Source organism: Lissotriton helveticus, chromosome 1_1 (assembly GCF_964261635.1).
Source record: "Lissotriton helveticus chromosome 1_1, aLisHel1.1, whole genome shotgun sequence".
Lineage (NCBI taxonomy): Eukaryota > Metazoa > Chordata > Amphibia > Caudata > Salamandridae > Lissotriton > Lissotriton helveticus.
Window position 1 is genome coordinate 1,425,010,670 of NC_136057.1, and position 27,563 is coordinate 1,425,038,232.

General features: G+C 45.0%; 1 protein-coding gene across 1 annotated transcript in view; it reads right to left on the reverse strand.

The window, feature by feature from the left end:
• CACNA1A (calcium voltage-gated channel subunit alpha1 A) overlaps positions 1–27,563 on the reverse strand; it is a 1,120,700-nt gene that overhangs the window by 168,579 nt on the left and 924,558 nt on the right. Inside the window, exons 40-42 of the mRNA XM_078685323.1 lie at positions 19,287–19,387; positions 18,551–18,660; positions 17,974–18,112 (exon numbers count right to left, since the gene is read on the reverse strand). Coding sequence (XP_078541449.1) covers positions 17,974–18,112; positions 18,551–18,660; positions 19,287–19,387 — 350 coding nt within the window. The remainder of the gene's footprint in view (positions 1–17,973; positions 18,113–18,550; positions 18,661–19,286; positions 19,388–27,563) is intronic.

The window sequence follows — 27,563 nt, forward strand, 5'->3', positions numbered from 1 at the left end:
AAAGACACAAATAGAATACAACATAAAAGTTAGTGGTGAAACAAAATGGCCACTAAAGGAAGCTAAAAAAATACTATCTCCCCATAGAAATGAATGGGAATAATGTAAAAATGTTGAACAAATGTATTAAAAAATTTAAAAATATTAAACATGTAAATTATGTCAAACATGTTATAAAAATGTAAAGAAAATATAAAGTATAAATTAAATAAAAGTATAAAATACTATATTTAATATATATATTAAATAAAACGTATGTTAAAATGATGTTGAAAATATGTATATAAAACAACTTAGGAAAAGTTAAAAACATGTTAAACAATGGTAAAAAAATGGAAAATTTATAATATGCAATTCAATTTAAACACAACTTCCATATGGCATGTAATGATAAAATTGTATTTAAATCTTTTATTTATTTATCTATATATACATTTTTCTTTTTAATTTAAAATATATGTTTAAAATGAAAAATAGAAAAAATATAAATAAAATAAACTTTGAAAACACATAAATCTGGGAAAATGCATTACGTCCTAATATGTCAAAAAATGTCATTTATAATATTATTTATTACACCCTAAGTATAAGCATTACTCTGTCCACTCCAATTCAGACAAACGTGTGGAAATTGTTGGACACTAAAGGGGTGACATTTACCATTCCCACTCGAATCTAATCAAAGTTAAGGCAACTGTTAGACACTGAAGGGATGACATTTACTATTCCTACTCCTGTCAGGATCCACGTGCCTCACAAGAAAAGACTCGCAAAAAGAAGCCCATACTGGAAAACGTCTCTGCGGTGTCTATTGAGATGCTGCAGTGCTCAGCCATGTTGGGAAGGCAGTGTCCGGTCCCCACTAATCAAAGCACCATGTAGCAGTCTAGTTGTTTGTGCAGTGGCGAGAATTGTAGGTAATGCGCATGCGTGCGCCTCGCTCTGCGCACTGCAACCGGCTTCCTTCGTCCGACATGAGCTTTCAGCGCTCGCTGTCATTTCTAACTGAATAGAAGTGTTTCTGAAGAGGATTTGGGGTAAGAGTTTCTGTTCCTGAGGGGGCCGCTCCAGTGTATCCTTTGAACTTGACAACTCCCGTCTATACCAATTTTAGGGTCGGTGTTGGACACTAAAGGGGTGACATTTTATTATTGCCACTCCAATCTAAAACAATTTTGGAAAGTGTTGGATACTAAAGGGTTGACATTTACTATTCACACTCCAACTATACCAATTTTAGGAAGGTATTCAACACTACAGGGGTGACATTTACTATTCCACACCAATCTATACCAATTTGGGAAAGGTGTTGGGCACTAAACCATTGACATATACTATTCCCACTCCAATATAAAAGAATTTGTGGAAACTGTTGGACACTAAAGGGGTAACATTTACTATTCCCACTCAAATTTATACCGATTTGAGGAAGGTATTGGACACTAAAGGACTGCCTTTTATTATTCCCACTCCAATCTATACCAATTTGGGAAAGGTGGTGGACACTAAAGGGATGACATTTACTATTTCCAATCCAATCTAAAACAATTTGGGAACAGTGTTGGACACTAAAGGGGTGACATTCACAATTCCCACTTCAAACTATAGCAATTTAAGGATGATGTTGGACACTAACGGGTTTCATTTACTATTATCACCCCAATATACAGAAATTTGGGGAAGGTGTTGGACACTAAAAGGCTAACATTGATTATTCCCACTCCAGTCTATACCAAATTGGGTAAAGTCTTGCACACTAAAGGGGTGAAATGTACTATCTTCACTACAATCTAAAATATTTTATGCAAGATGCGACAAACTAAAAAGTTTATATACACAATCATTAGTCTACAAAATTTAGTATATATAATCTAAACTAAAATTTACATTAAAACACATACTAACCAAAACTACAATATTATATATTCATATTTAAACATTAAATTATAAAATATTTTTTGTTACCCTATTAATAATGATTGTCTCTTTTTAATTATTAACTACCATTACAAAGCCTGGAACCATAAACTATCAAATAAAATCACAATCCAAAATTAACAATCATAAAAATAAAAAGCATATAACACCAAATGTTTAACATAATATATAAAAAAAATTACAATGACATTATAATTGTCACCAGAATTAATGAAAAATATATCAATTTATAATAATTAAAAAAGAAAATTACAAAATTATGTAAAGAGATGTTTGAATAATTTACTGTATTACATTTAATTTTCCCACATTTTTAAGATTTAAGATGTTTTTATTTAATTAATTATTATTTATAATTAATTAGATATTTTTATTTTATTTTATTATAATAGATATACATATCAATTAATTAAATTTATTTATAAAAATACTATTGAAACAAAATACATTTATACATTTTACAATATTATTTTGAATATCATTAACACAATTTACATCAATTTTAATTTTAAATACCTACTTTTTAAAAATCTCCCCACCCTTAAACCCCTAAAAACGCAATATCCTGATGATATTTTTTTTATAAATCCATTATTCTTATACAATAATACCACAAAAAACACAAATTTCAAGAATTTCATTAAAACAATTATTATACATATAGTATAAAACACACCACAATAAATACATACAAAATAACACAAACAAAAGTACATATACCGATATTTACTAAATTGATAATATTTACATCAATATTAAAAACAAAAGTTAAAACGATATTAACCTTCAACAGACCTTAGAACTCAGGCTGTATCGGGACTATGCCTGGAATCAGCTCTGATGGTGATTGGGAGCGAGACCGGGAGACATAATGAGGCCTTCAGGCCTTATTTGGATTAGAGTGTGACTGGAACAGGCCATTTCCCACTTGTTTTTTTATGATTCTTCTTTAACTTGCTCAATGACTTTGACAGCAATGACCTGTCACAGGAACTATTTTAGGAGCATGAATGAGATTTTCCTTTTGACTTCAACCATACAGCATGGGGTTTTCTTGTATTTGACGACATAAAGTTTGGGTTTGCGAGCCCGTAAAGGTCTCAGGTTCATTTTGGCAAAGTCGCCACAGGCCTTGGAGTCGTGGTCCAAAACCAGGCACCACAAAAAGACTTTGTGAGGGATTGTCACAGACATTTACTTGTGACAGTCCCTGCCTGCTTTAAACCCTGCTGTTTTAAATGGGTGGCATCCCTCGCTCTGGATTTTAAGAGTAAAATTGGAGAAAAAGTATTTGTCAGAGACCAAGGCGTAGCCCTAGATTAGCACCTGATGGCACAAAATGAAGAAACTGAAGTCAGCGGGAATGGGAATGGGTGGCGCTTATATGCGCATCCGCGCATCACTTCATGAGCGGAATGATGTTAGTGCAGAGCCACATGATGCCACCTACTGGTGCGCAGAGGTAATGCTGAAAAGTTTCCGGATCCTGTCTGACACGAGAGGTGGGGTATTCACAAGGTGAGGTATGTCCACTTAGAAGTATCCATCAGAAATTGATTTTTGGTATATACTAAACCCATTTTGCGCATTGGTAACAGGTTACCACATTGCAAAATGTGTTTAGAAATGCATAGCAAATTGTTGGTTGGAAGGGCCGTATTTAGGGAGTCCCTTCTAAAATGTGATTAATTAAGGTATGCATTAATGTTTTGCAACCAAAATCCAGTGACAAAATATTACAATTTTTCTGCCCCCTCAGAGGAGGTGATAACCTATTTGCAAATGGGAAGTGGTCCCCAAGAATGCTTTCCAAATTGTGAATGTAAAAGAACATTGTTTAGAAGCAGGCAGTGGTCCCTCTGAGCGCTTCCAACTCTCAAACACACATAAAACCCTTTTCTTTTTGAATGCAGCAAATCTTCCTTTCAGGAAAACGAGCTGTATTTAAAAGAAAAGTTTTCTTTATTTAAAATGCAATCACATTGGTGATCTGTTGACTCCAGCAGGCCCCTTCCTTGTTATAGCATCTAAATGTACTGAGTCACACTTTGGTACCTAGATCATGAATATTAATGAGGTAGGTGGAACTGCGACTCAGTATGATTTGGAGTTTTATTACCTGAGTTACTGGAGTTCTTTTCCATTCTATATACGTCGGTGCAAAATTTGTAATCATTTTTTACAATTGAATATTTTGTACATAAGGACCAGAAGAACCTCTTGCATCAACATTTTTGCATAGAAGGTAGAGAAAGGGGAGAACATGAAATGATTTTTTCACAAATGAAAGGGAAAAATCAGTCTAAAGGCCCATAAATCTGAGGTTATTCATTGTTATTTGGAAAGAAACTGGAAAGTCTGTAGATGACGAGGTTTGTGATGTAGGACACACAGGCCAAGTCTGCCTAGTGGTTACCATAGTTAATGACGAGGATGAAAACAGAAGGCTACTTGCCCCTAATATGGCCTTGTGCCCTATGTCATCGATAGGAACATTATTGTTGCAGCTGCAGCGAAGTCTGCATGTGTTGACGGCCAAAACGGTGACCAAAATGCATTGAACTTTCGATTCTGCAATGGAAACATCTAGAAGTTGAAGTTAAACCTAATACCTGTTGAGTGGCCATGTTCTGCTGGACCATCTCTGGACAGTTGTCTGCTTTTTCTTCAAATAAGCATGATCCAAATAAGCATGAGACATCAAATGGCATGGCTAACAGTTGAAATTGAACATTGCCTGGATACCCAGTTGTTTCTATCCAAGAGTACCTCCAAAGCACAACTGCAGACCCCATTGCTCTTGTTACAGCATCAGTCAAATCAAGGATAGACTGCAGAGTGTGTTTGGCTGCCTCCATAACATTGTTTCATAAATCCGCAAAGATTTCCTCCTACCTTCTGAGAGATGAGAAATTACAAAATTTGCCAATTCCCATAAGGCATGGGAATAACACACTACAAGCAATAATCATTTTTAACTTTAAGAACTGCACTTCTGGAGACAAATACAGTTCTGCTAAGTTTGACTAGATGCTTGCACGCTGTATCTGGTGGGGTTGAGGAATGTGGCTTCTTTGTTAGAGGTTGAACAGACTTGAACTGCTAGACTCTCTAGAGATGCGCGTGTATTTAGGATGGGTCAGGTTTATATTTGCTAAAGATATTACTAGCCACCATAGTTGAAGCAAGACATTTGTCCAAAGCATGGGAGACCTGGTCTGTCAAAGATGAATTGCATGGAACCAGCCCTTCCAATGATGTCTATTGCTAGTTCATATTGTTACAACAAAAAACACACAGCCAGTAAAATGTAATTCACTTGGAGTCGTTGGTATTACCTTCTTCAGAATGTTTATTTGACAGCCTTTTACTGAAAAGTGACGTTTTGGCCTCCTCTACATGCGCTGATCTGGATAGTCTCAGAATCATGGCAGAAAATAGGACTGATTCTGCTGAAGGGGGGCCTCAGCTGATGGTAAATCAGAGGCGTTATAACCAGACTGCTATGGTCTTTCTGTCCAATGGAGAAAACAAATTGTCTGCATCACTCTTATCATCCTCTGTATGAAGTACTCCCTGGGGCATCTCAATAAGACCTGAAACAGACCCAGTTTTCTTCCATATGCTGAAAAGATTGTTTTCCTTGGCACAGACAAACTATTAGAATATTCAGGTTTTAAATACTCCTAAGATTTAGCCTGAGCTGTCTCTCAGATGCATACAGATTTGGACATACAACCAACATCAATGCCGATGTAAAGATTGTCACTGGACCTGAAGACCCTGGTATAGGAAATGTTTCAAAGCACTGAAAACAGCATCATAGGCTTGGAACATGAAAGTAGCACTGAGGCTCCCTCCAAAGGAGGCCACCAAAGAAGGTGCAAGAGACACTGTGGCCAAAACCAACAGAGTTGGTCTGGATCCAAGGAAGGTCAGAGCATCTGATGTCATACAAGCAGCGAAGGTTCCTTAGAGTAGTTGTTTACCACTATATCGAGGTCATGAATAACAACCCACAATAATATTGCATGCATCAATCTAACCATGACATTGCAGGTTACATATATTTTTACTATTCTTAACTCTTCATCTATTCAAGTATACTAAAAAGGAAATGTAGTGGTTAACCTACTTAGAGAATGTAATATTACCGCAATGTGATATTACACATGCGATATACAGTGACAATGGACCCTCATGCAGCCTCTGGCAAAAACTGTCAAAGTAACTTCTCTGAATGCCTGGCTTCCAAACTCATCTTTCGAATTGGAATCATCTCCAGCAACGGAGTGGCTCCGAGAAAGAGGAAGCTCTATCCTTTGATCTTTTTCTGTTTTTATGACTAAAGGGGAACAATTGTGTTCTTGCTGGAGTTTTTAATGAAGCCTTGATGAGGAACTGGTTCAAGACCTGGTCCTAGACTTGGAGTGAGTGCTGGTTCTTTTAGAAGTGGATCTTGAGTGACTGTTCATTGAGGCCCCCCTTAACTTGGCATCACTCTCTTGAACAGCCACAGGATTCATAGAAAGGCAAAGATCACAGATTCTGCCTCGTGATTGAGACCCACGCAGCACAAGCATTCATTGCATGAGACTGTTACTAACACTGTGTAGGAGAGTAGGGTCTGCTATCCTATGGTCACCCCAAATTTTTGCTTTTTGCTTCACTGGTTTTCGACTACTGAGGCTGTGGGCCTGCTGATCAGACCCCCAGCCTGCTGTTCTCTCACTAAATTACTGACACATGTGCTATAGGCACATACCAATTGGAAATGGACTCCTTGTCAGCCCCTGTATAATGCACTATAGGTGCCCAGGGCATAGGGGCCACCAAGGCCTACCAGGGGCTGCAGCATATCTTTTGCCACCCCTGGCTGGTTCTTAAATTGACACAACTGGCTGATCACTCAGCTGGGGTAAGGTGGTGTACACACCCCTTGCTTAGATATAGTATACCTATGTCTAAACCTATATCTGGACACATGTAAACCTGTGAGCCACTCCTATGGAAGGCCTCATCAATCCTGGAGGCAGAGTGCGTGGTTTTATGTGAGATGGAGCTCTAGCATGAGCTGAGCCTGTCTGCAGCTGTCGGGAACAACTCCCTAAGCTGTTTCAGGATAATGCCATACCATATACTCTTAAGTGCCTTATAATCCTCGCGGTTAAATAGCAACTTTGGTTTGGCTTTATCAAAACATGTCGTGTAAGGTGTCATACGATTTGGAATACCATCCCCTCGCCAGTTCTGGCGACGGGGATGGCATTCCACCCCTCTAGAGGGGTAAGACATGTTACTTCACTTAAATGCGGTTAATTTCTCCAAAGACCTTAAGATCCACAAAATGGATGCCTCTGCCACAGACAAATGTCTGGACCCCTGCAGTTGACCGAAACTCAACCAAATGGGTCCTGGACAAAGGGTTTCCTGTCACAGGAGGGTGTCACCGCCCTCCAGACAGGAGATAGTGGATTGTAGCAGGGAGGTTTGAAAGAAACCAGACACTGCTTGGGGCGCACAAGGCTGCCCCTTGCATAATCCGGCCAAACCGGTTCTGGGGCACTCCAGCCCTCGTGCCAGGGCGGCCTGGATCAAAGGAAGGGGGTGTATCCACCCACTTCCTGGGTCCCACCCATAGGAGGGGACCTAGCAGGTAATCACGCCCCCCAGATTTGAATAAGAGTGGGAGCAGTGCCAATGCACATCAGATTTCCTGGAAGAAACATTTGAAACGAAATTCTGGACCCTTCGCCCTCCATCTCAACGTGGAAGCCCGAAGAATCTCCCTTGTGGTCAAGGAGTGACCACCCTGCAGCAGCAGGCACCATCCAGCCCTCGACGTCTACTTAGTTGCAGTTCCCGCCGGAACTCGAGCGACTGAGATCGACGAGATCAAGCCTGCCTGCCTCCCAACAGCCCGATCCACAGTCCCTGCAAAGCTGAGACCCGTGGAGGCGACCGGAAGCGTGGGGCACGCCATCTTGAATTGACCACGAGACGCTGACCGTGCAGCCCACGAGTGATCCTCGAAGCTGTGCACCGGGGTTTGAGAAGCCCCCACCCTGAGCTACTCCTGAGCCGAAGTTCAGCCCCCCACACTCGATGAGTGCTGCGTGGGGCCCTTTTGCTCTATTTGGCTCAACGCATTGGCCGGTCACTTGCCAGCTGGCTAGTGGTCCCTGTGCCGACGAAACTACTAAGAAGACTCGTGAATCTGGTTGCTCCAGATCCACACCAGCTCCCCTGAACAGGAGCCCCGACTCTGACCTTCCTGGTCCGAGTGAAAAGCAATCTTCCGATCCCGCGTGGATTGCTCTTGCCAAGGCTTGTTTGCTCCAAACTTGAAGCCGACTGCACCGACGGTGAGAGCCTGCGTGGGACAGATCGTGACCTGCTCCTGGACGTCGCAGATGCCCCAGAGCCCACGTGACAGCGGAGAGAAGCTCCTCGACGACCACCTGATTGCGCCCGACATTGCCTGGTTCCGTCCTGGTTCCACCCTGGTCACTGCTGAGTGACCCAGACTCTGTCCCCTCTGCTTTCAGGTACCCTTCGACTTGAGTCCACCATCATCTTTAACCCGCCTGCAGCCCTTTCAGCTTCAAGCACCAAGAGCCTGCGTGTCAGAACCCGACGCCACTTCGACCCTGTGCACCCACTTCCTGTGGGTGAGGTAACTTTGCTCCGCCGGTGTTCCCACACTGGTGCACACCTCTAGGGTCTGTGTGTTAAGTTTTGTTCCTCTAGGTTCAGCGGAAGTGTCCTTTAACTTTAACTTTACAACTTTTACGCACCATTGGTTAACATTGGTGCGTGCGTGCGCTTTCCGCACATCTCCCGAATCCCGAGGGCCATTCCCGACTTCAGCATTGCTTGTCCTGACTGCTCCCAGCGATTCCCTAGGCCCTAGGCCTAACCACTGCTCGAGTGGCATCTCTTATACCACTTGTTTAGTATATGGTTTGAGTGGCCCCCTGCCCTCATCCATAATTGTGCAACTTTGTATGTTTAAACAGTGCTTTTGATTTAACGCTTGTGCCCCTTTATTCATAAAGAATACTGGGGATTGTTTTTAGTAATAAATACATATATTTTTATAATATATACTTGTGTGGTGTCCTTTCATTTGGTATTACAGGATTGTATGTGGTAAAACAGCTCGCTTAACACGACCTCTTAAGGTAAGCCTTTAGGCAGCTTAGTCCATGCTACCCCTAGGATAGCTTGTCTAATAAGGTTGACTTACAACCAGACACCATAAGGGATTGTTTGGTCAGGTAGTAGGTGGTTCCAGAATTGGAAACATCCCCTACCAGGCCAACGTCTCACATTGGTGGCAGCGGTGGGATTTGAGCTTGCTGTTGTTTTACCATTGCAATCTTTGTATCAAATTGAAAGATCACATCAAGTACCTCTAGGTACATATAAATCAAAAGCTTAGCATATTAAGTTCTACTGAACTTAGTAGTTGTAGCACACCCTGACTACAACTCACTAGCAAGGTACAGTAGGAAAACACTTAGTGTAGGTAAGTGCACCACTTACACCTCACTAGCAGCCATGTCTGACACAGGAAAGGCCTCAGGGTCTACTCCTGTGACAGTTGACCTTACCCAGGCAACTTTTGGATATGACAAACTAACCCGTAGAGACTTGATTGCCTTGTGCAAAGCAAGAGGGTTAAAAAGGGGCAGAAGCCCCACCTGCCAAATCCTGGTAGAAATCCTAGAGCAGGATGACTTAGAAAGGGCAAAGCAAGCTTCCCTAGAAACAGGAAATGGAGGGAACCCCCCTGTAACTGACCCCCCTCAGGAGGAAGATGAGGAAGAAGAAGAGGAGGAGGAGGACTCAGAAGTTGAGGACTTAGAAGATCAGGATCAGAGGGGTAGCCAGGTTCCAGTTGCCAGGCTTAGCCAGGCCAACTTGGACCTACTGGGGAATGGAGAGGGCCAGCACCTCCCCAGAACCCACCATGGGATTCTCCCAGGCAACAGAAGGGTGAGATCTCCCTCAGGGGACTCTCATATTTCTAGTGCCTCCAGAGAATCAGAGAGAGGCATGACTGCTTCTCAGAAAGCTGAGCATAGGGCTAGAATGAGGGCTGTCAAACTCCAGATAGAGAGAGAGGAGGTGGCCCTGAGTCAAGCTAGACTTACCTTAGCTCAAGCTAAACTTGCCTTGGCAAGAGAGCAGAAATTAAGTGGCTTAGATGCCACTGGTGGCAGCAATTTTCCAAGAGAAAAAGACAGGGGCTATGACAATAGAAACCTGACAAAAATTGTGGCCCCCTTTAAAGAAGGGGATGACATCCACAAATGGATGACTGCTCTTGAGAGAGCCTGCATGGTACAGCAGGTTCCTGAGGAACAGTGGGCTGCAATTTTGTGGTACTCCTTTTCTGAGAAAGGGAGGGACAGGCTCCTCACAGTTAGACCTGAGGATGCCAAAAACTACTCTGTTTTGAAGAGTGCTCTTATTGAAGGGTTTGGCCTAACCACTGAGCAATACAGGTTGTTGTTCAGAGACACCCAAAAAGCACAGACTCAAGACTGGACTGATTTCGTTGAGTGTGCCACTAAGGCTTTGAAGGGTTGGTTGCAGGGAAGTAAAGTTTCAGACTATACAGGGTTGTACAATCTTATAATGAGAGAACAGATCCTTAATAACTGCACAAACCAGCTGTTGCATCAATACCTTATTGACTCTGATCTGACCTCTCCCCAAGAATTGGGAAAGAAGGCAGACAAATGGGTCAGAACAAGGATTAAGCAGAAACCCCAGAACCAAGGTGGTGACCAGAAGAAAACAGACCAGAAGGGTGGTAATCAGAATCAGAAAGATAAAGAAAAAGACCAGAAGTCTTCAGGCCCCCAAACTAATAGTAAGGAGGGTGGTTCCCAAAATGGAAACAAGAAGAAGAAGAACAAAGGTCCAAAGACACCTTGGTGTAATACCTGCAAATCAGTTTCACACTGGGGCAGTGAGTGCACCAAGGCAAATCCAGTTCCCACCACTACAGCTCCTAAAGCAACTGCAACCCCAAGTACAGTAAGCAGTGGTGGAACACAGTCCAAGGGTGTAGCTGGGTTGACCCTGGGTATTGAAGTAGGATCTGGCCTAGTCAGAATCCCTACACAGGCAGTTCTCCTGTATGATGTGGACATTGAGTTGCCCACTGCAGTGAGCCCCAGTAACCTGGGCAAATACAGGCAGACTCCCTTAATTAATGAGAAACTGGCTCAAGCCTACAGGGACACATGTGCCAGTGTCACAATGGTGACACCTGACTTTGTGGACCCTGGACAGATTGTACTAGGTGAGAGCTACCTAGTAACCAATGCCAGCAACTCCACTACCTCCCATAGTGTGGCAGTTGTGAACTTCTCCTGGGGAGGGGTTGATGGCCTAAAGAAAGTTGTGGTGAGTGCAGACCTACCAGTAGACTGTCTGTTAGGCAATGACCTTGAAAGCTCAGCATGGTCAGAAGTGGAGTACAGGACTCATGCAGAAATGCTAGGGATTTCAGAGCATGTCCTTGCCATGACAAGGGCTCAGGCTAAGAAGTGCCTTCCTGAACCAGTGGTGGATCTTGAAACAATAGACCAGCCACAACCCAAGAGAAGGAGCAAGAGAGGAAAGGCTCAGCCTTCCACCTTGCCCCAGGTTGAGGATCAGGTTTCAGAGGAAACTGATTCTGCAGTCCAAGAGGAGACTGTCTCTGAGGAGCTTGAACCTGACCAGGTTGAGTTTCTGGGGACAGGGGGACCCTCAAGGGCAGACCTGAGGCAGGCTCAATTAGATTGCCCTTCCCTTGAACCCCTCAGACAGCAGGCTGCTGCTGAGGCTGCTGGGGATGCCCAAGGTACCCATACTGTGTATTGGGATGATGGACTCCTTTACTCAGAGGCTAGAGCCCCCAAGCCTGGCATGACCAGGAGGTTGGTTATACCTCTGCAGTTTAGGGGGTTCCTCCTTACCTTGGCCCATGATATTCCCCTTGCAGGACACTTAGGCCAGAACAAGACGTGGGACAGGCTTGTTTCACACTTTCACTGGCCTCACATGTCAGAGGATGTCAAGGAGTTTTGTTGCTCCTGTGTCACTTGCCAAGCCAGTGGTAAGTCAGGTGGCACAACAAAGGCCCCCCTAATACCACTACCTGTGGTGGGGGTCCCCTTTGAGAGAGTTGGAATTGATATTGTGGGTCCAATGGACCCCCAAACAGCATCTGGGAACAGATTCATACTGGTGGTAGTGGATCATGCCACCAGGTATCCAGAGGCTATTCCCCTAAGGACCACCACAGCACCTGTGGTGGCAAAGGCCCTCATTGCAGTTTTCTCAAGAGTGGGCTTTCCTAAGGAGGTACTATCAGATAGAGGCACGAATTGTATGTCTAGCTATCTGAAAGCAATGTGGAAGGAATGTGGAGTAAACTATAAGTTTACCACCCCATATCATCCACAGTGCAATGGGCTTGTGGAGAGATTTAACAAGACCCTTAAAGGCATGATAAAAGGATTACCAGAGAAGCTCAGGCGGAAATGGGACATTCTTTTACCCTGCCTGCTCTTTGCTTACAGAGAGGTCCCACAGAAGGGGGTTGGCTACAGCCCTTTTGAACTTTTGTTTGGCCACCCTGTAAGGGGTCCATTGTGTTTGGTGAAGGAAGGATGGGAGTTACCTCTCAAAAAGCCCAAACTAGACATAGTGGACTATGTACTTGGTCTCCGCTCCAGGATGGCTGAGTACATGGAAAGAGCATCCAAAAACCTGGAGGCCAGCCAAGAATTACAGAAAGCTTGGCATGACCAAAAGGCTGTGCTGGTAGAGTTCCAACCAGGACAGAAGGTGTGGGTACTGGAGCCAGTGGCTCCAGCAGCACTCCAAGACAAATGGAGTGGACCCTATCCTATTATTGAGAAGAAGGGGGAAGTCACCTACTTGGTGGACTTTGGAACACCCAGGAGCCCTCACAGGGTAATCCATGTGAATCGCTTGAAAGCATTTGTGGACAGGGAGGACATGAGCTTGCTCATGGCCACAGATGGGGAACAGGAGGAAGAGAGTGACCCTCTCCCAGACCTGCTTTCTCAGAACCCTGATGATGGTTCAGTTGATGGAGTAGCCTTGGCAGGCAGCCTCACTGACCAGCAACAGATGGACTGCAGACAAGTTTTGCAGGCCCACAGGCATTTGTTTTCACTCACACCCAGCCAGACTGACTGGTGTACCCATGTAGTGGACACTGGTGACAGTCTGCCTGTGAAGAATAAGATCTACAGGCAACCTGACCATGTCAGGGATTGCATCAAGGCTGAGGTGCAAAAGATGTTGGAGCTTGGAGTGATTGAGCCATCAGAGAGCCCATGGGCCAGCCCAGTAGTCCTGGTGCCAAAACCTCATACCCAAGATGGAAAGAGAGAAATGAGGTTTTGCGTGGACTACAGGGGTCTCAATGCTGTCACTAGGACAGATGCTCACCCCATTCCAAGAGCAGATGAGCTCATTGACAGATTGGCTTCTGCCAAGTTTCTGAGCACATTCGATCTGACAGCTGGCTACTGGCAAATCAGACTAGCTGAGGAGTCAAAGGCCAAGACAGCATTCTCTACCCCTAGTGGACATTATCAGTTTGTGGTAATGCCCTTTGGTTTGAAGAATGCACCTGCCACTTTCCAAAGGTTGGTGAACCAAGTCCTTACTGGGTTGGATGACTTTTGCGCAGCATATCTAGATGATATTGCTGTCTTTAGCTCCACCTGGGAGGATCACCTGATCCACCTGAAGAGAGTTTTGGAGGCCCTGCAAAAGGCAGGCCTAACTATCAAGGCCACTAAGTGCCAGATAGGGCAGAGTAAGGTTGTATACCTGGGCCACCTAGTAGGTGGAGGCCAGGTTCAGCCACTGGAGAGCAAGATCCAGGCCATACAGGACTGGGCTCCTCCAGTTACCCAGACACAAGTCAGAGCCTTCTTGGGCCTGACTGGGTATTACAGGAAGTTTGTGAAGAACTATGGGTCTATAGTGACACCATTAAATGACTTGACATCCAAGAAGATGCCAAAAAAGGTTCAGTGGACAGTTAGCTGTCAGAAGGCATTTGATGACCTGAAGAAGGCCATGTGCTCTGCACCTATCCTGAAGAGTCCTGACTACTCCAAACAGTTCATTGTACAGACAGATGCTTCTGAGTTGGGGGTGGGAGCTGTGCTCTCACAACTTAATCAAGATGGTCAAGACCAGCCTATTGCTTTCATTAGCAGGAGGCTAACTCCCAGAGAGAAGCGTTGGTCAGCCATTGAGAGGGAGGCCTTTGCTGTGGTTTGGGCATTAAAGAAGTTGAGGTCCTACTTGTTTGGAACTCACTTCCTGGTGCAGACAGACCATAAGCCCCTCTTATGGCTTAATCAGATGAAGGGTGAAAATCCCAAACTGCTCAGGTGGTCCATTTCCCTACAGGGGATGGACTTTACAGTGGAGCACCGCCCAGGGACTGACCATGGTAATGCAGATGGTCTCTCCCGGTACTTCCCCTTAGAACATGAAGACTTATCTGGTCAAGGTTAGTTTAATGTCCCTGCGTTTGGGGGGGGGTTGTGTAGGAGAGTAGGGTCTGCTATCCTATGGTCACCCCAAATTTTTGCTTTTTGCTTCACTGGTTTTCGACTACTGAGGCTGTGGGCCTGCTGATCAGACCCCCAGCCTGCTGTTCTCTCACTAAATTACTGACACATGTGCTATAGGCACATACCAATTGGAAATGGACTCCTTGTCAGCCCCTGTATAATGCACTATAGGTGCCCAGGGCATAGGGGCCACCAAGGCCTACCAGGGGCTGCAGCATATCTTTTGCCACCCCTGGCTGGTTCTTAAATTGACACAACTGGCTGATCACTCAGCTGGGGTAAGGTGGTGTACACACCCCTTGCTTAGATATAGTATACCTATGTCTAAACCTATATCTGGACACATGTAAACCTGTGAGCCACTCCTATGGAAGGCCTCATCAATCCTGGAGGCAGAGTGCGTGGTTTTATGTGAGATGGAGCTCTAGCATGAGCTGAGCCTGTCTGCAGCTGTCGGGAACAACTCCCTAAGCTGTTTCAGGATAATGCCATACCATATACTCTTAAGTGCCTTATAATCCTCGCGGTTAAATAGCAACTTTGGTTTGGCTTTATCAAAACATGTCGTGTAAGGTGTCATACGATTTGGAATACCATCCCCTCGCCAGTTCTGGCAACGGGGATGGCATTCCACCCCTCTAGAGGGGTAAGACATGTTACTTCACTTAAATGCGGTTAATTTCTCCAAAGACCTTAAGATCCACAAAATGGATGCCTCTGCCACAGACAAATGTCTGGACCCCTGCAGTTGACCGAAACTCAACCAAATGGGTCCTGGACAAAGGGTTTCCTGTCACAGGAGGGTGTCACCGCCCTCCAGACAGGAGATAGTGGATTGTAGCAGGGAGGTTTGAAAGAAACCAGACACTGCTTGGGGCGCACAAGGCTGCCCCTTGCATAATCCGGCCAAACCGGTTCTGGGGCACTCCAGCCCTCGTGCCAGGGCGGCCTGGATCAAAGGAAGGGGGTGTATCCACCCACTTCCTGGGTCCCACCCATAGGAGGGGACCTAGCAGGTAATCACGCCCCCCAGATTCGAATAAGAGTGGGAGCAGTGCCAATGCACATCAGATTTCCTGGAAGAAACATTTGAAACGAAATTCTGGACCCTTCGCCCTCCATCTCAACGTGGAAGCCCGAAGAATCTCCCTTGTGGTCAAGGAGTGACCACCCTGCAGCAGCAGGCACCATCCAGCCCTCGACGTCTACTTAGTTGCAGTTCCCGCCGGAACTCGAGCGACTGAGATCGACGAGATCAAGCCTGCCTGCCTCCCAACAGCCCGATCCACAGTCCCTGCAAAGCTGAGACCCGTGGAGGCGACCGGAAGCGTGGGGCACGCCATCTTGAATTGACCACGAGACGCTGACCGTGCAGCCCACGAGTGATCCTCGAAGCTGTGCACCGGGGTTTGAGAAGCCCCCACCCTGAGCTACTCCTGAGCCGAAGTTCAGCCCTCCACACTCGACGAGTGCTGCGTGGGGCCCTTTTGCTCTATTTGGCTCAACGCGTTGGCCGGTCACTTGCCAGCTGGCTAGTGGTCCCTGTGCCGACGAAACTACTAAGAAGACTCGTGAATCTGGTTGCTCCAGATCCACACCAGCTCCCCTGAACAGGAGCCCCGACTCTGACCTTCCTGGTCCGAGTGAGAAGCGATCTTCCGATCCCGCGTGGATTGCTCTTGCCAAGGCTTGTTTGCTCCAAACTTGAAGCCGACTGCACCGACGGTGAGAGCCTGCGTGGGACAGATCGTGACCTGCTCCTGGACGTCGCAGATGCCCCAGAGCCCACGTGACAGCGGAGAGAAGCTCCTCGACGACCACCTGATTGCGCCCGACATTGCCTGGTTCCGTCCTGGTTCCACCCTGGTCACTGCTGAGTGACCCAGACTCTGTCCCCTCTGCTTTCAGGTACCCTTCGACTTGAGTCCACCCTTGGACTCCACCGGACACTTCATCTTTAACCCGCCTGCAGCCCTTTCAGCTTCAAGCACCAAGAGCCTGCGTGTCAGAACCCGACGCCACTTCGACCCTGTGCACCCACTTCCTGTGGGTGAGGTAACTTTGCTCCGCCGGTGTTCCCACACTGGTGCACACCTCTAGGGTCTGTGTGTTAAGTTTTGTTCCTCTAGGTTCAGCGGAAGTGTCCTTTAACTTTAACTTTACAACTTTTACGCACCATTGGTTAACATTGGTGCGTGCGTGCGCTTTCCGCACATCTCCCGAATCCCGAGGGCCATTCCCGACTTCAGCATTGCTTGTCCTGACTGCTCCCAGCGATTCCCTAGGCCCTAGGCCTAACCACTGCTCGAGTGGCATCTCTTATACCACTTGTTTAGTATATGGTTTGAGTGGCCCCCTGCCCTCATCCATAATTGTGCAACTTTGTATGTTTAAACAGTGCTTTTGATTTAACGCTTGTGCCCCTTTATTCATAAAGAATACTGGGGATTGTTTTTAGTAATAAATACATATATTTTTATAATATATACTTGTGTGGTGTCCTTTCATTTGGTATTACAGGATTGTATGTGGTAAAACAGCTCGCTTAACACGACCTCTTAAGTTAAGCCTTTAGGCTGCTTAGTCCATGCTACCCCTAGGATAGCTTGTCTAATAAGGTTGACTTACAACCAGACACCATAAGGGATTGTTTGGTCAGGTAGTAGGTGGTTCCAGAATTGGAAACATCCCCTACCAGGCCAACTTCTCACACACTGAGTGTCAGCAAGTTGAACAGGGATTTAAATCAGATGATTTAGTTTGAGACATATCTCCCTAGATAAGAAAAATTCAAAAGAGTTTAGAAATATTCGTCAACATACAACCACAACTCTGTATCCGGCATCTGTGGAGACATAGCAAAAATTAACAGATATATGTATTCAGAGCATGAATTTCAGCATCATCTTGCAACGCAGATTGACGAGGTGATGGGTACCATGTACTGCAGATGAAGGACAATGGCTTTAAAATGTCCAGGTCTTGCCCGATGCCTGGCATAAAAGTTTATGTCATGAACCTGCAGGAGTGAGTATACATTAGAAGCACTGAAAACTGAAGGAGATATACAGGGTGCAGTAAGCAACATTGACAGTGTTGGATAAGGTCAATTGCCTTGAAAGATGCCCAGAGAATAGGAGAATACTTAGGTTGATTGTGAAGACCTCTGATAGAAACAGGGGCACCTTGATAAGGTAGTAAGTAGGGCAGGTATCCCACAAGTGGGAACTCAAAAGAAATGATTGAGAAAATGGATAGAGGGAACAATGGAAATGGTGAAATTGAAAATGACAGAAAACGGATCGATAAGTAAACTCATAATGCACACCCTAGAATGAAAAAAGGCAAAGTACATACATACATTCAGGAATGCTTTAGGAGAGTAATATAGAGATGCAAGTACCTGAGAATTTGGCCGGCTATGAGGCACGCTTTCTGGTCGCACCCTTTCAGGACTCCAGGTCCCTGTTTTCTGGAACATTTCTTGCGCTCGCTGCGTCACCCATGACTGACTCTCCTTCATTCCACCATCAGGAGCATTTCTGGAGGAAACAAGACAAGGCTGGTGGCTCTGTATGAGGGAAACTTAAAGATATGTAATCTAACCAAAACAAAGACTTACTATAAAGGGAAACAATTCCTAATATAGATATTCCCTCACATCCACCCAGCACATCACAATGAGAGCAGTGTCAGAAAGGACACAACTTCACCAGTCCATTACCTGTTCAAATAACTATTAGGGTATCTGTGGAAGTACTGTAGGAGCCAAGGTTATAGGCAAACATGCTGGAATGAAGCAGGTAGGAGTTCTTTCTTAGAGGTTATATCACAGGAGAACATTTTTGGGGAAAAATCAAGGACACTGTCTGTGTAGAAAGCTGAAGAAATGCAGACTACATGGTGACACACTTGTGTTTCAAGGAACATAATTTTTTTGGCTGTAGAAAAAGAGAATGAAGGAACAAAGAAATTCTTACGCATCACTTCCTTGCTCCATTTGTGAGGACGGCAGAGGACAGTGTCCCAGGCCGCCCTCTTCCGTTGGTGATGGTGGTTCCATTCGTTGAAACATTAGAGGTGTTCGATTCTGTAAATGAATGATGAGAGCCAGTAACTTATGTGAATGGATACATTTCAACCAGAGCTTCCCCTTAGAGAAAAGCAAAGGTCAATTCAAAGCAGAATTTGAGTCCTATACATTTCCACAGATGCGGGACAGTAATACCACACAGGTGGGACACCATTACCGACCAGGTGGGGCTGCATTATCAGACGGATGAAAAGGTATTGCCAAAGAGGCAGGGCAGTATTAGCAGACAGCTGCACAACATTATCATAAAGGTTGGAAAGTATTATTACACAGACAGGGCAGTGGTACCAGACAGGTGGGGCAGTAATATTAGACAGATGAAAGAGCCTTATCAAACAGGCGGGCAAAATTAAAAGTCATGTGTAATAACATTACCAAGCAGCTGTGATAATTTTAAGAGGTCAGTGGGGCAACAGTGACAGACAGGTGGGAAAACAGTACCAAACAGGTGGGACAGCATTATCAGACAGGTGGGATAGCACTGTCCACCATGTTGAGCAGCATTAGTGGACAGGTGGGATGTGCAGCATAGATAGGAAATTACCAAAGTTTACAGAGTTGATGCTGTACCCAGCAGTAGGTCAAGATGCCTAAACATTTATGACTAGTTGCTGTGATCCTACCTGCTCCTCCCGTAGTGCTTGTAACCGCTTTGCTTTGCTTTGCCGATAATACTCCATGATCATCATTGCAGCATAGATTTTTCCAACTGTTAAGTCTGTGGCTGAGGAGAGGGAAAGAAAGTAGAGGACGCTGATGATTTGCAATGTTTGCCTCGAGGCAGGCACCTGTTAATGCCATGGGTCCTCCTGAATGACTTACTTGAGGAGGAATAAATGGTTACTTATTTGTGGTCCTGTTTTTGCACTGTAGTAATCTTATTTGAAGTCATAAACTTGCGAATAGTTCTGTGCTGCTTGAGTGGAGAACAGAACACTTAATTCACATACTTATTATTTTTGTTAAAAGGTACAGAATTCAGCACATCCAATGCTATGGACCACACTCCAAAGCCTATCACGTTGAAGTTTTTCCTGAAATTTGACCTATACCAAAATTCCCATCCTCTTTCCAAAATCTTTCTCGAAACCTCACTGAACCACCTTTAGTTTAGCTGCTGTAAACCGGCTACAGTAAGGGAAAAAGGAGGTCCTATAGGCTTAAATTATAAAAGCAGTTGTATGTGATTTCATAGAAAAACGATTTCATGGAATTCTATTACTGATAAGAAATGCGTTACTTACCTGTAACTGCAGTTATCCAGTATTGGTGTCTTTCATAGATTCACATGCCTGAATCATTCCCCGTCGTCGAGATGGGAGTCCCCGGTACATAGAAAAGTAATGTCCTATAGACATACATAGAGAAAAGTAGGCCTAAGGGCCTTGCCTTAGTAGCCTATCTATGTCCTTTTGTAAAAAGGACCAAACTCCTGAAGGTAGCCAATCAGCTACCACCTCCATCTAGAACCTTCCTGCCAGGAGCCTCAGTCTCTCAGATTTTCGTACGCACCAAGCTAGGTAGACATAATATATGTTATAGAGGGAGAGATGAGACCTTCCTGGGAGGCGGGAGGGTTGCATGTGAATCTATGAAAGACACCAATACTGGATAACTGCAGTTACAGGTAAGCAACGCATTTCTTATCCAGTATTATGGGTGTCTTTCATAGATTCACATGCCTGAATCAGAGTATCAAGCAATACATTATGCACATTTGTGATGGAACATTATGAGCAGTCTGAGATAATACATATCATGCGACTAGTAACCATCAACAAGTACAAAGAATAAAGTAAGTAAATGTGCATACCAGTACAGGATGGTGGGAAGGAGGAAGGCTCCTCTTACTGGAATAGATGGCGAAGTACAGCCTGGCCCACAGCTGCATCCTGCATCAGTTCCGTATCCAGGCAGTAGTGCCTGGTAAATGTGTGCGGCGATTTCCAGGTCGCTGCCCTGCAAATGTCCAGAATTGGCACTCCAGCGAATAGTGCCGCCGATGTGGACACAGATCTTGTGGAATGCGCTCGGACTTTGGAGTGTAATGGACGTCCGGCTTTGTCATGGCAAAAAGCAATTGCAGATGATATCCATCGTGAAATGCTTTGTTTGGAAAGTGGCATGCCTTTTCTAGGTCTGCTGAAAGCGATGAAAAGCTGATTCGTTTTTCTGAAATGTTTTGTTTTGTCTAGGTAAAATTTAAGACATCTTTTTAAGTCCAAAGAGTGAAGGGATCTTTCAGCTGCAGTACTGGGATTTGGGAAGAATGAGCGAAGTACGAGTGGTTCATTTAAATGGAAGTCCGAGGGGACTTTAGGAATGAAGCGAGGATTAGTTCTTAAAATCACTCTGTCTTCTCTGAACTGCATGAAAGGATCTTGTATGGAAAGAGCTTGTAACTCACTGACCCGTCTCGCTGAGGTCAAAGCCAAAAGAAGTGCTGTTTTCCATGAAATGTATTTGATATCAGCCCTATGGATGGGCTCAAACGGGTGTTTCATTAATTGGTTGAGTACCACATTAAGGTGCCATGATGGTGGAACTCTTCGTGGCCGTGGAAATGATCTATAGAGCCCTTTAAGGAATTGCTTTATTAATCTGTTGGACCATAGAGAGGGTCCTTTTGAAGTTCTTGTAAAGCGGGAGATTGCTGCCAGATGAACTCTGATAGAGGCATGGGCAAGTCCCGATTGTGCTAGATGTAATAAATATGGTAGTAACTGCTCCGGAGTGATCCTTAAGGGATGGAGATCGTTGTCCGTACACCAAATACAAAAGCGTTTCCATTTCAAGGAATAAGTTTTGTTTGTGCTAACTGCTCTTGCCTTAGCTAGGACTTCCTTGCACTCCTGCGGGATGTTTAGTTGGTAGAACTCTCGGTACTCAGGAGCCATGCTGATAATCTGAGAGATTTCAGATTCGGGTGGAGTACTTGGCCTTTGGACATCGAGAGTAGAGAGGGATGTTGATCCAGATGGATTGATGGTCGGACTGAGAGGCGACGGAGGTCCGTGAACCAATGCTGTCTCGGCCAGTATGGGGCAATGAGAATCAAGGTGCAGTGCTCCGTTTTCATTTTCCGAATGACTCTTGTTATCAGGGGAAATGGCGGAAATGCGTTCGCAAACACGTTGCGCCATGCGATGGAAAATGCATTTCCTAGTGACCGCGGTTGGGGATGCCAGCTTGCGAAGTTGTGGCATTTGGCGTTCTCCCTGGTGGCAAAGATGTCTATTTGCGGTCTCCCCCATTCCGAGAAGATGTCGTTTAGCACTTTTTGGTTGAGTTCCCATTCGTGGGACAGAGACCTCTGTCTGCTTAGAGCATCCGCTATGACGTTGTCCTTGCCTGGGACATACTCTGCTGTTAGTTTGATGTTGTTGTGTACTAGCCAGTTCCAAATTTTTTGCGATTCGCGAGATAGTGTCAGCGAACGTGTCCCTCCCTGCTTGTTCAAGTAGTGCATTGTTGTCGTGTTGTCCGTTCTTACAAGCACTGCTGAGTTTTTGATGCGAGGGAGGAATGCTTGGAGAGATTGGAGAACTGCCCTCAGTTCTAGGAGGTTGATATGTAGTTTCCTTTCTTGTTCTGTCCACTTGCCACTGATTTGCAATTCTTGAAGGACTGCACCCCATCCTTCTAGAGAAGCATCTGTAGTTATGACATGCGGAGTTGCAGGCATCAAGAACGTCAGACCTTTCGATAGGTTCTTGTCTGTTCTCCACCAAAGTAAGGCCTTGGTTATTTGTCGAGTAATGATGATGTGATCCTCGAAAGAACCTGTACATTGAGTCCACTGCTTGGTCAAGGCCTCCTGGAGGGGGCGCATTCTGAGCCGACAGTGAGGAATGAGTAGTATGCAAGAAGACATCATCCCTAGTAGGGACTTGAAAGCACGGACTTTGATGGTGTTCCTTGAAGACACTGCGTTGGCCAGAGTGATCAGTTTGTGTTTCCTTTCCCGAGATGGGAATGCTTTGCAAGAGGTCGTATTTAGAGTTGCCCCCAGGAATGTTATAACTTTGGAGGGCTGTAAGGTTGATTTCTCGTAGTTGAGTGTCAGACCTAGGCGTTTGAAAATAGTGAGACAGGCGTTGGAAGACATTTGTGCGTCTGTCATAGATGGTGCCTTCACCAGCCAGTCGTCCAGGTAGGGGAAGACCTGATGTCCTTGCTGACGTAGGAAAGCTGCCACAGGAGTGAGGCACTTTGTGAAAATGCGAGGCGCTGATTTGAGGCTGAATGGGAGGACAAAGAATTGGTAGTGTTGACCTGCTACTGCGAATCTTAGGAATTTTTTGTGTCGCCTGTGTATTGGGATATCGTAATTTGCGTCTTGCAGGTCTAAAGACGTCATAAAGTCTCCTTCCTCTAGAGATCCCAAGATTTCCTGGATCGTCACCATTCGAAACGATTGGCTTTTCAAGAATGTATTGAGTGCCCTGAGATCTAGTATGGGCCTCCATTTCTTCTTCTTCTGTTGTATGAGAAAGAAGCGGGAATAAAATCCCTTCCCTTTTTGAGCTGATGGAACTGGCTCTATTGCTCCTTTTTTCAACATTGAAGAGATTTCTTGAAGGAGTAACCTTAGGTGCCTGTGTTGAATCTTGCGAGGAGGAGTTAACGGTGGGATTGAACTGAATCCCAATGAGTGTCCGTGTTGGATTAATTGAAGTACCCACCGATCCGTCGTTATTAATCTCCAATTGTGGAGGAAGTGTGTCAATTTTCCTCCAATTTTGAAAGAACGAGACGGTGGAGGGACTGGCTGTTGAAAATGGTCATTGGCGTCCGGCGGCTGGTTTCCTCTGGTTTTTCCCACTGAAATTCGATCTCCCGTAGGAGGTCTGACGACTTTGTTGCTGTTGCCGCTGCTGGTATTGTGAACGATTTTGATTATAGGAATAAGAGGATTTTCCTTGATATGATCCCCTGTAAGAGGGTTGACCCCTGCCCCTGTGCCCTCGAAAGGACTGTTTTTTGAATTGTAATGTGCCGAGAGCTCGTGCAGTTTCTGTGTCTTTTTTGATTGTCTGCAAGGCCTCATCTATTTTTTCGCCAAATAGGTGTTGTCCATCATAGGGCATGTCCAAGACTTTGGTTTGGACCTCCTGGCGGAAGGATGTTGCTTTGAGCCATCCTTGTCTGCGCAAAACTGCTGCACCTGCCAGCTGTCTAAAGCCTGTCATTGCGACATCTACAGCAGAATCGATGATTTCCGATGCTGACATTTGTCCCTCCTTAAGGAGTGATTGAACCTCATCCTTTAATTCTTCAGGTATATCTAATAGGTACGGGACAATGTCTTCCCACAATTGTCTGTTGTATCTGCCTAGTAGCGCAATGGCGTTGGCCACCTTGATAGTCATAGCTGATGTTGTAGAAAAACGTTTGCCGATGCCGTCCAATTTCCTGCCCTGCTTGTCTGGTGGTGCTGACAGTGGAGAGGACGGATTTCTAGAATTCTTTTGTGCGGCTTGGGTGACTACCGAATCCGGCTTGGGATGTGCATTAAGGCAGGTAGGTGCTGTTGTTGGTGCCTTATACTTTTTATCCAGTCTAGGTACTACTATTGAAACGGATGCAGGTGTTTGCATTAGTTGCTGACCTTGTTCCCAAATGTGATCTATTATGGGAATTGATCTAGCCGTATTTTTGATTGGATCCTTAAAATCGTATAGAAAACAGTCCGTTTCATGTGATTCCATAGTCATGTGGAACCTAGAGGCTGCTCTCTCTATCAGATTATGGAATCCGCCAATATCCACTGGCGGAGAGTCCGAAGTATTGGGCTCATGTGTGGCTGGAGAATGAGCGATATAATCTACATCGTCTCTGTTATTGGATAGGTCGTCTCGAACCTCCCCTTCTTCTGGTTCATCGCCCTCTTCCTCAGAAGATTGAATTGTTTCCCTCTCTTGAGGAATATCCAAAGGTGGTGGTCTTGTCTTTGGAGATGGTTGCGGTCTGGATGATGCTGGAGATTTCTCCGTAGAAGGGGCCGCTGGTGATTCAGGGAATCGTTTTTTATAGTCCTCGATCAAGAATTGTAGATCGGTGACTATAGCTGCTGGAAGGCAGATCATAGGAGTGACATGAGTCTGGACTTGTGTATGAACAGTCTCTTCCGTATAAATGACCTCATCTCCATCGTCATCTGTGCTCTGGCATTTAACAATGAGATCCGATGGACTAGTAGCCTGATCGAACTGGTCATCTTCTGATTCATCATCTTGTAGCAGACAAGATGGGGGTAATCTTTGTACCCTACTTGGAGATGTTAAATCTGGCGTAATAGGGTTTTTAGTAATCTTTTTTGGCGGTATCAGATCAGATTTTTTCCATGGCGTCGACGATGTTGTCGTCGACGACGTCGTCGTCGTCGGTGTCGTCGACGGTGTTGACGTCGATCATTTTTCAATCGTCGACGATGAGGTCGTCGACGGTTCCTTTGTCGACGGAGCGGTCGTCGGCGGTGTTGTTGTCAACGGTGCTTTCGGCGTCGACGGTCCTGTCGACGGTGTCTTCGTCGTCGACGGTGTGCTCGTCGACGGTGCCTTAGTCAACGACGGCGTACTCGTCAACGGCAATTTTGACGTCGACGATGCTTTTACCGTCGTCGATGTCTTCGTCGACGGAGCGCCAGATGTCGATGGCGCCTTCGTAGGTGTCGACGGTTTTTGTCTCGTCGTCGACTGTGTCGTCGTCGTCGACGATGACGTCGACGGAACCTTGATCAACGTCGATTGCTTTTTTATAAGTATAATCGATGACAGTGGCTTACCCGCCGTCGACGATTGAGTGGTCGTCGTCGTCGATGAAGAGGCCGACGACGCCATTGTCGTCGAAACCGTCGTCGTCGATGTGGAGACATAGGTGGTTTTTCTTGAAGAAAACGTCGACGAACTCGTCGTCGATGACTGCGTTGGCTTTCTGAAGGTGGGAACATCCTTCACAGACGTGACAGATTTTGCCTCAGAAGACTTTGTGGCAGTCTTTTTATGAGGAACGTCCGTAGGGCTAGGGGAAGCAGCCCTTGGCCTCTTCAAGGACAGTTTTGATGTAACTGAAGCCATTTCACTGCCCTCTGAGGACAGGACATCATCATCTCTGGTTTTAAGTCTGTTCAACCAGAGGAGCAGTCTCCCTTCTCTGTCTTTAAGAGTCTTAGTAGAGAATGTTCTACAAATTCTACATTCTTTAGGAGAATGGTCAGTGTAAAGACAGTAGAGGCAAGTTTCATGCTTGTCATCGACGTGCAGTCTCTTCTTACCACAAGATGAACAGGCTCTGAACAGACCTTTCTTCTGCTGATCAGCCATTGTTGTTTGTTGAAGAAAATATCCAAGTTTTATGAAGAAAAGAGATAAATCCAAGAAACCTGAGGAGAACTCAGGTGGAGACTCCCTAGCACAACGTGCGGTAGAAAATCTGAGAGACTGAGGCTCCTGGCAGGAAGGTTCTAGAGGGAGGTGGTAGCTGATTGGCTACCTTCAGGAGTTTGGTCCTTTTTACAAAAGGACATAGATAGGCTACTAAGGCAAGGCCCTTAGGCCTACTTTTCTCTATGTATGTCTATAGGACATTACTTTTCTATGTACCGGGGACTCCCATCTCGACGACGGGGAATGATTCAGGCATGTGAATCTATGAAAGACCCCCATAATACTGGATAAACCATTTAATCTAAACTGTGTTATGGATATTTTTAGAATGAATGGCATTTACCATTTCATAGAAACCAATTCATAGAATGTCTTTTTCATCTAAATTGGTTTTTGAACGCGTATTTGTTTAGGTGCAAATTCAATGGCTGCTGGTCTTACTTTCAGAACCAGTTTTGTTGGAGATATCTTTTTCAGTACTTTACTTCAGGGGACATTATTATATATTTATTTCATTCACATTGTCAAACAATTACTTGGGATGCTCTTAGTTCACTGTTCCATCACCACCTGTAAACACCATCCGTCGCTGACCCCTTAAAAACATCTAAAAACCATCAATCTCTGCCACCTATGACCACTCACCACACCTAAACTAAACTCATCCTTGAAACCTAAAAGTCCTTTCTACTCCAAAGGTCTACCATCCCTGTATCATAACATCACTCACTGCCCCTAACTCACCCATTCCTGAACCCTAAAAACCCCTTTCTACGCCTAAACCCCACCCATCCCAAACCCCTTAAAATACCTCAGCCCACCCAAACTCCACTCATCCCTAAACCCTAAAAATTGCTCACTGCCATTTAACACCAGCAATCCATGACCCATAAAAACTCCTCGTCAACCTAAACTACTCATCGCTGAACCTTAACAACCCCTTTCTACATCTAACCTCCACCCATCCCTGAATCCTTAAAACCCCTCACCACCTTAAAACCCCTCACCACACTAAACTCCAACCCATCCTGAACCCTAAAAACTCTTCGCCACCCCAGCCGCTACCCTTAGTTAAACCACCTTAAAACCACTAAACGCCCTTACACTCCATCTATCCCTGAAACATAACAACACCTCACACATCTAGACACCACTCACCCGTGAATCCTAAATAACCCTCACCACCCATACCCTTCACCTATCTCAGAACCCCAAAAACCACTTTCTATGCCTGAACTCCAATTATTCCTGACCCCTAAAAAATCCTTAAAAATGTTTTTTCCCTGATTTTGTTTCCTACAGTGTGGTTTCTCAGTTTTCGTTTTCCATCAATTCACACACAACAGTTTAAAGCACTGTGCGCCTTTAAGCGGTCTAGAGGCTTCCAGTCCCATGATGGTTTATACTGGCAGTTGCCTCTCAGAGTCAAATATGTTTGACAGAGATATGGAGTTAAACAGAGACTAAGCTTTATGGCTTTAGTTCACACAGTTGAGAAAGCAGGAGGGCAGT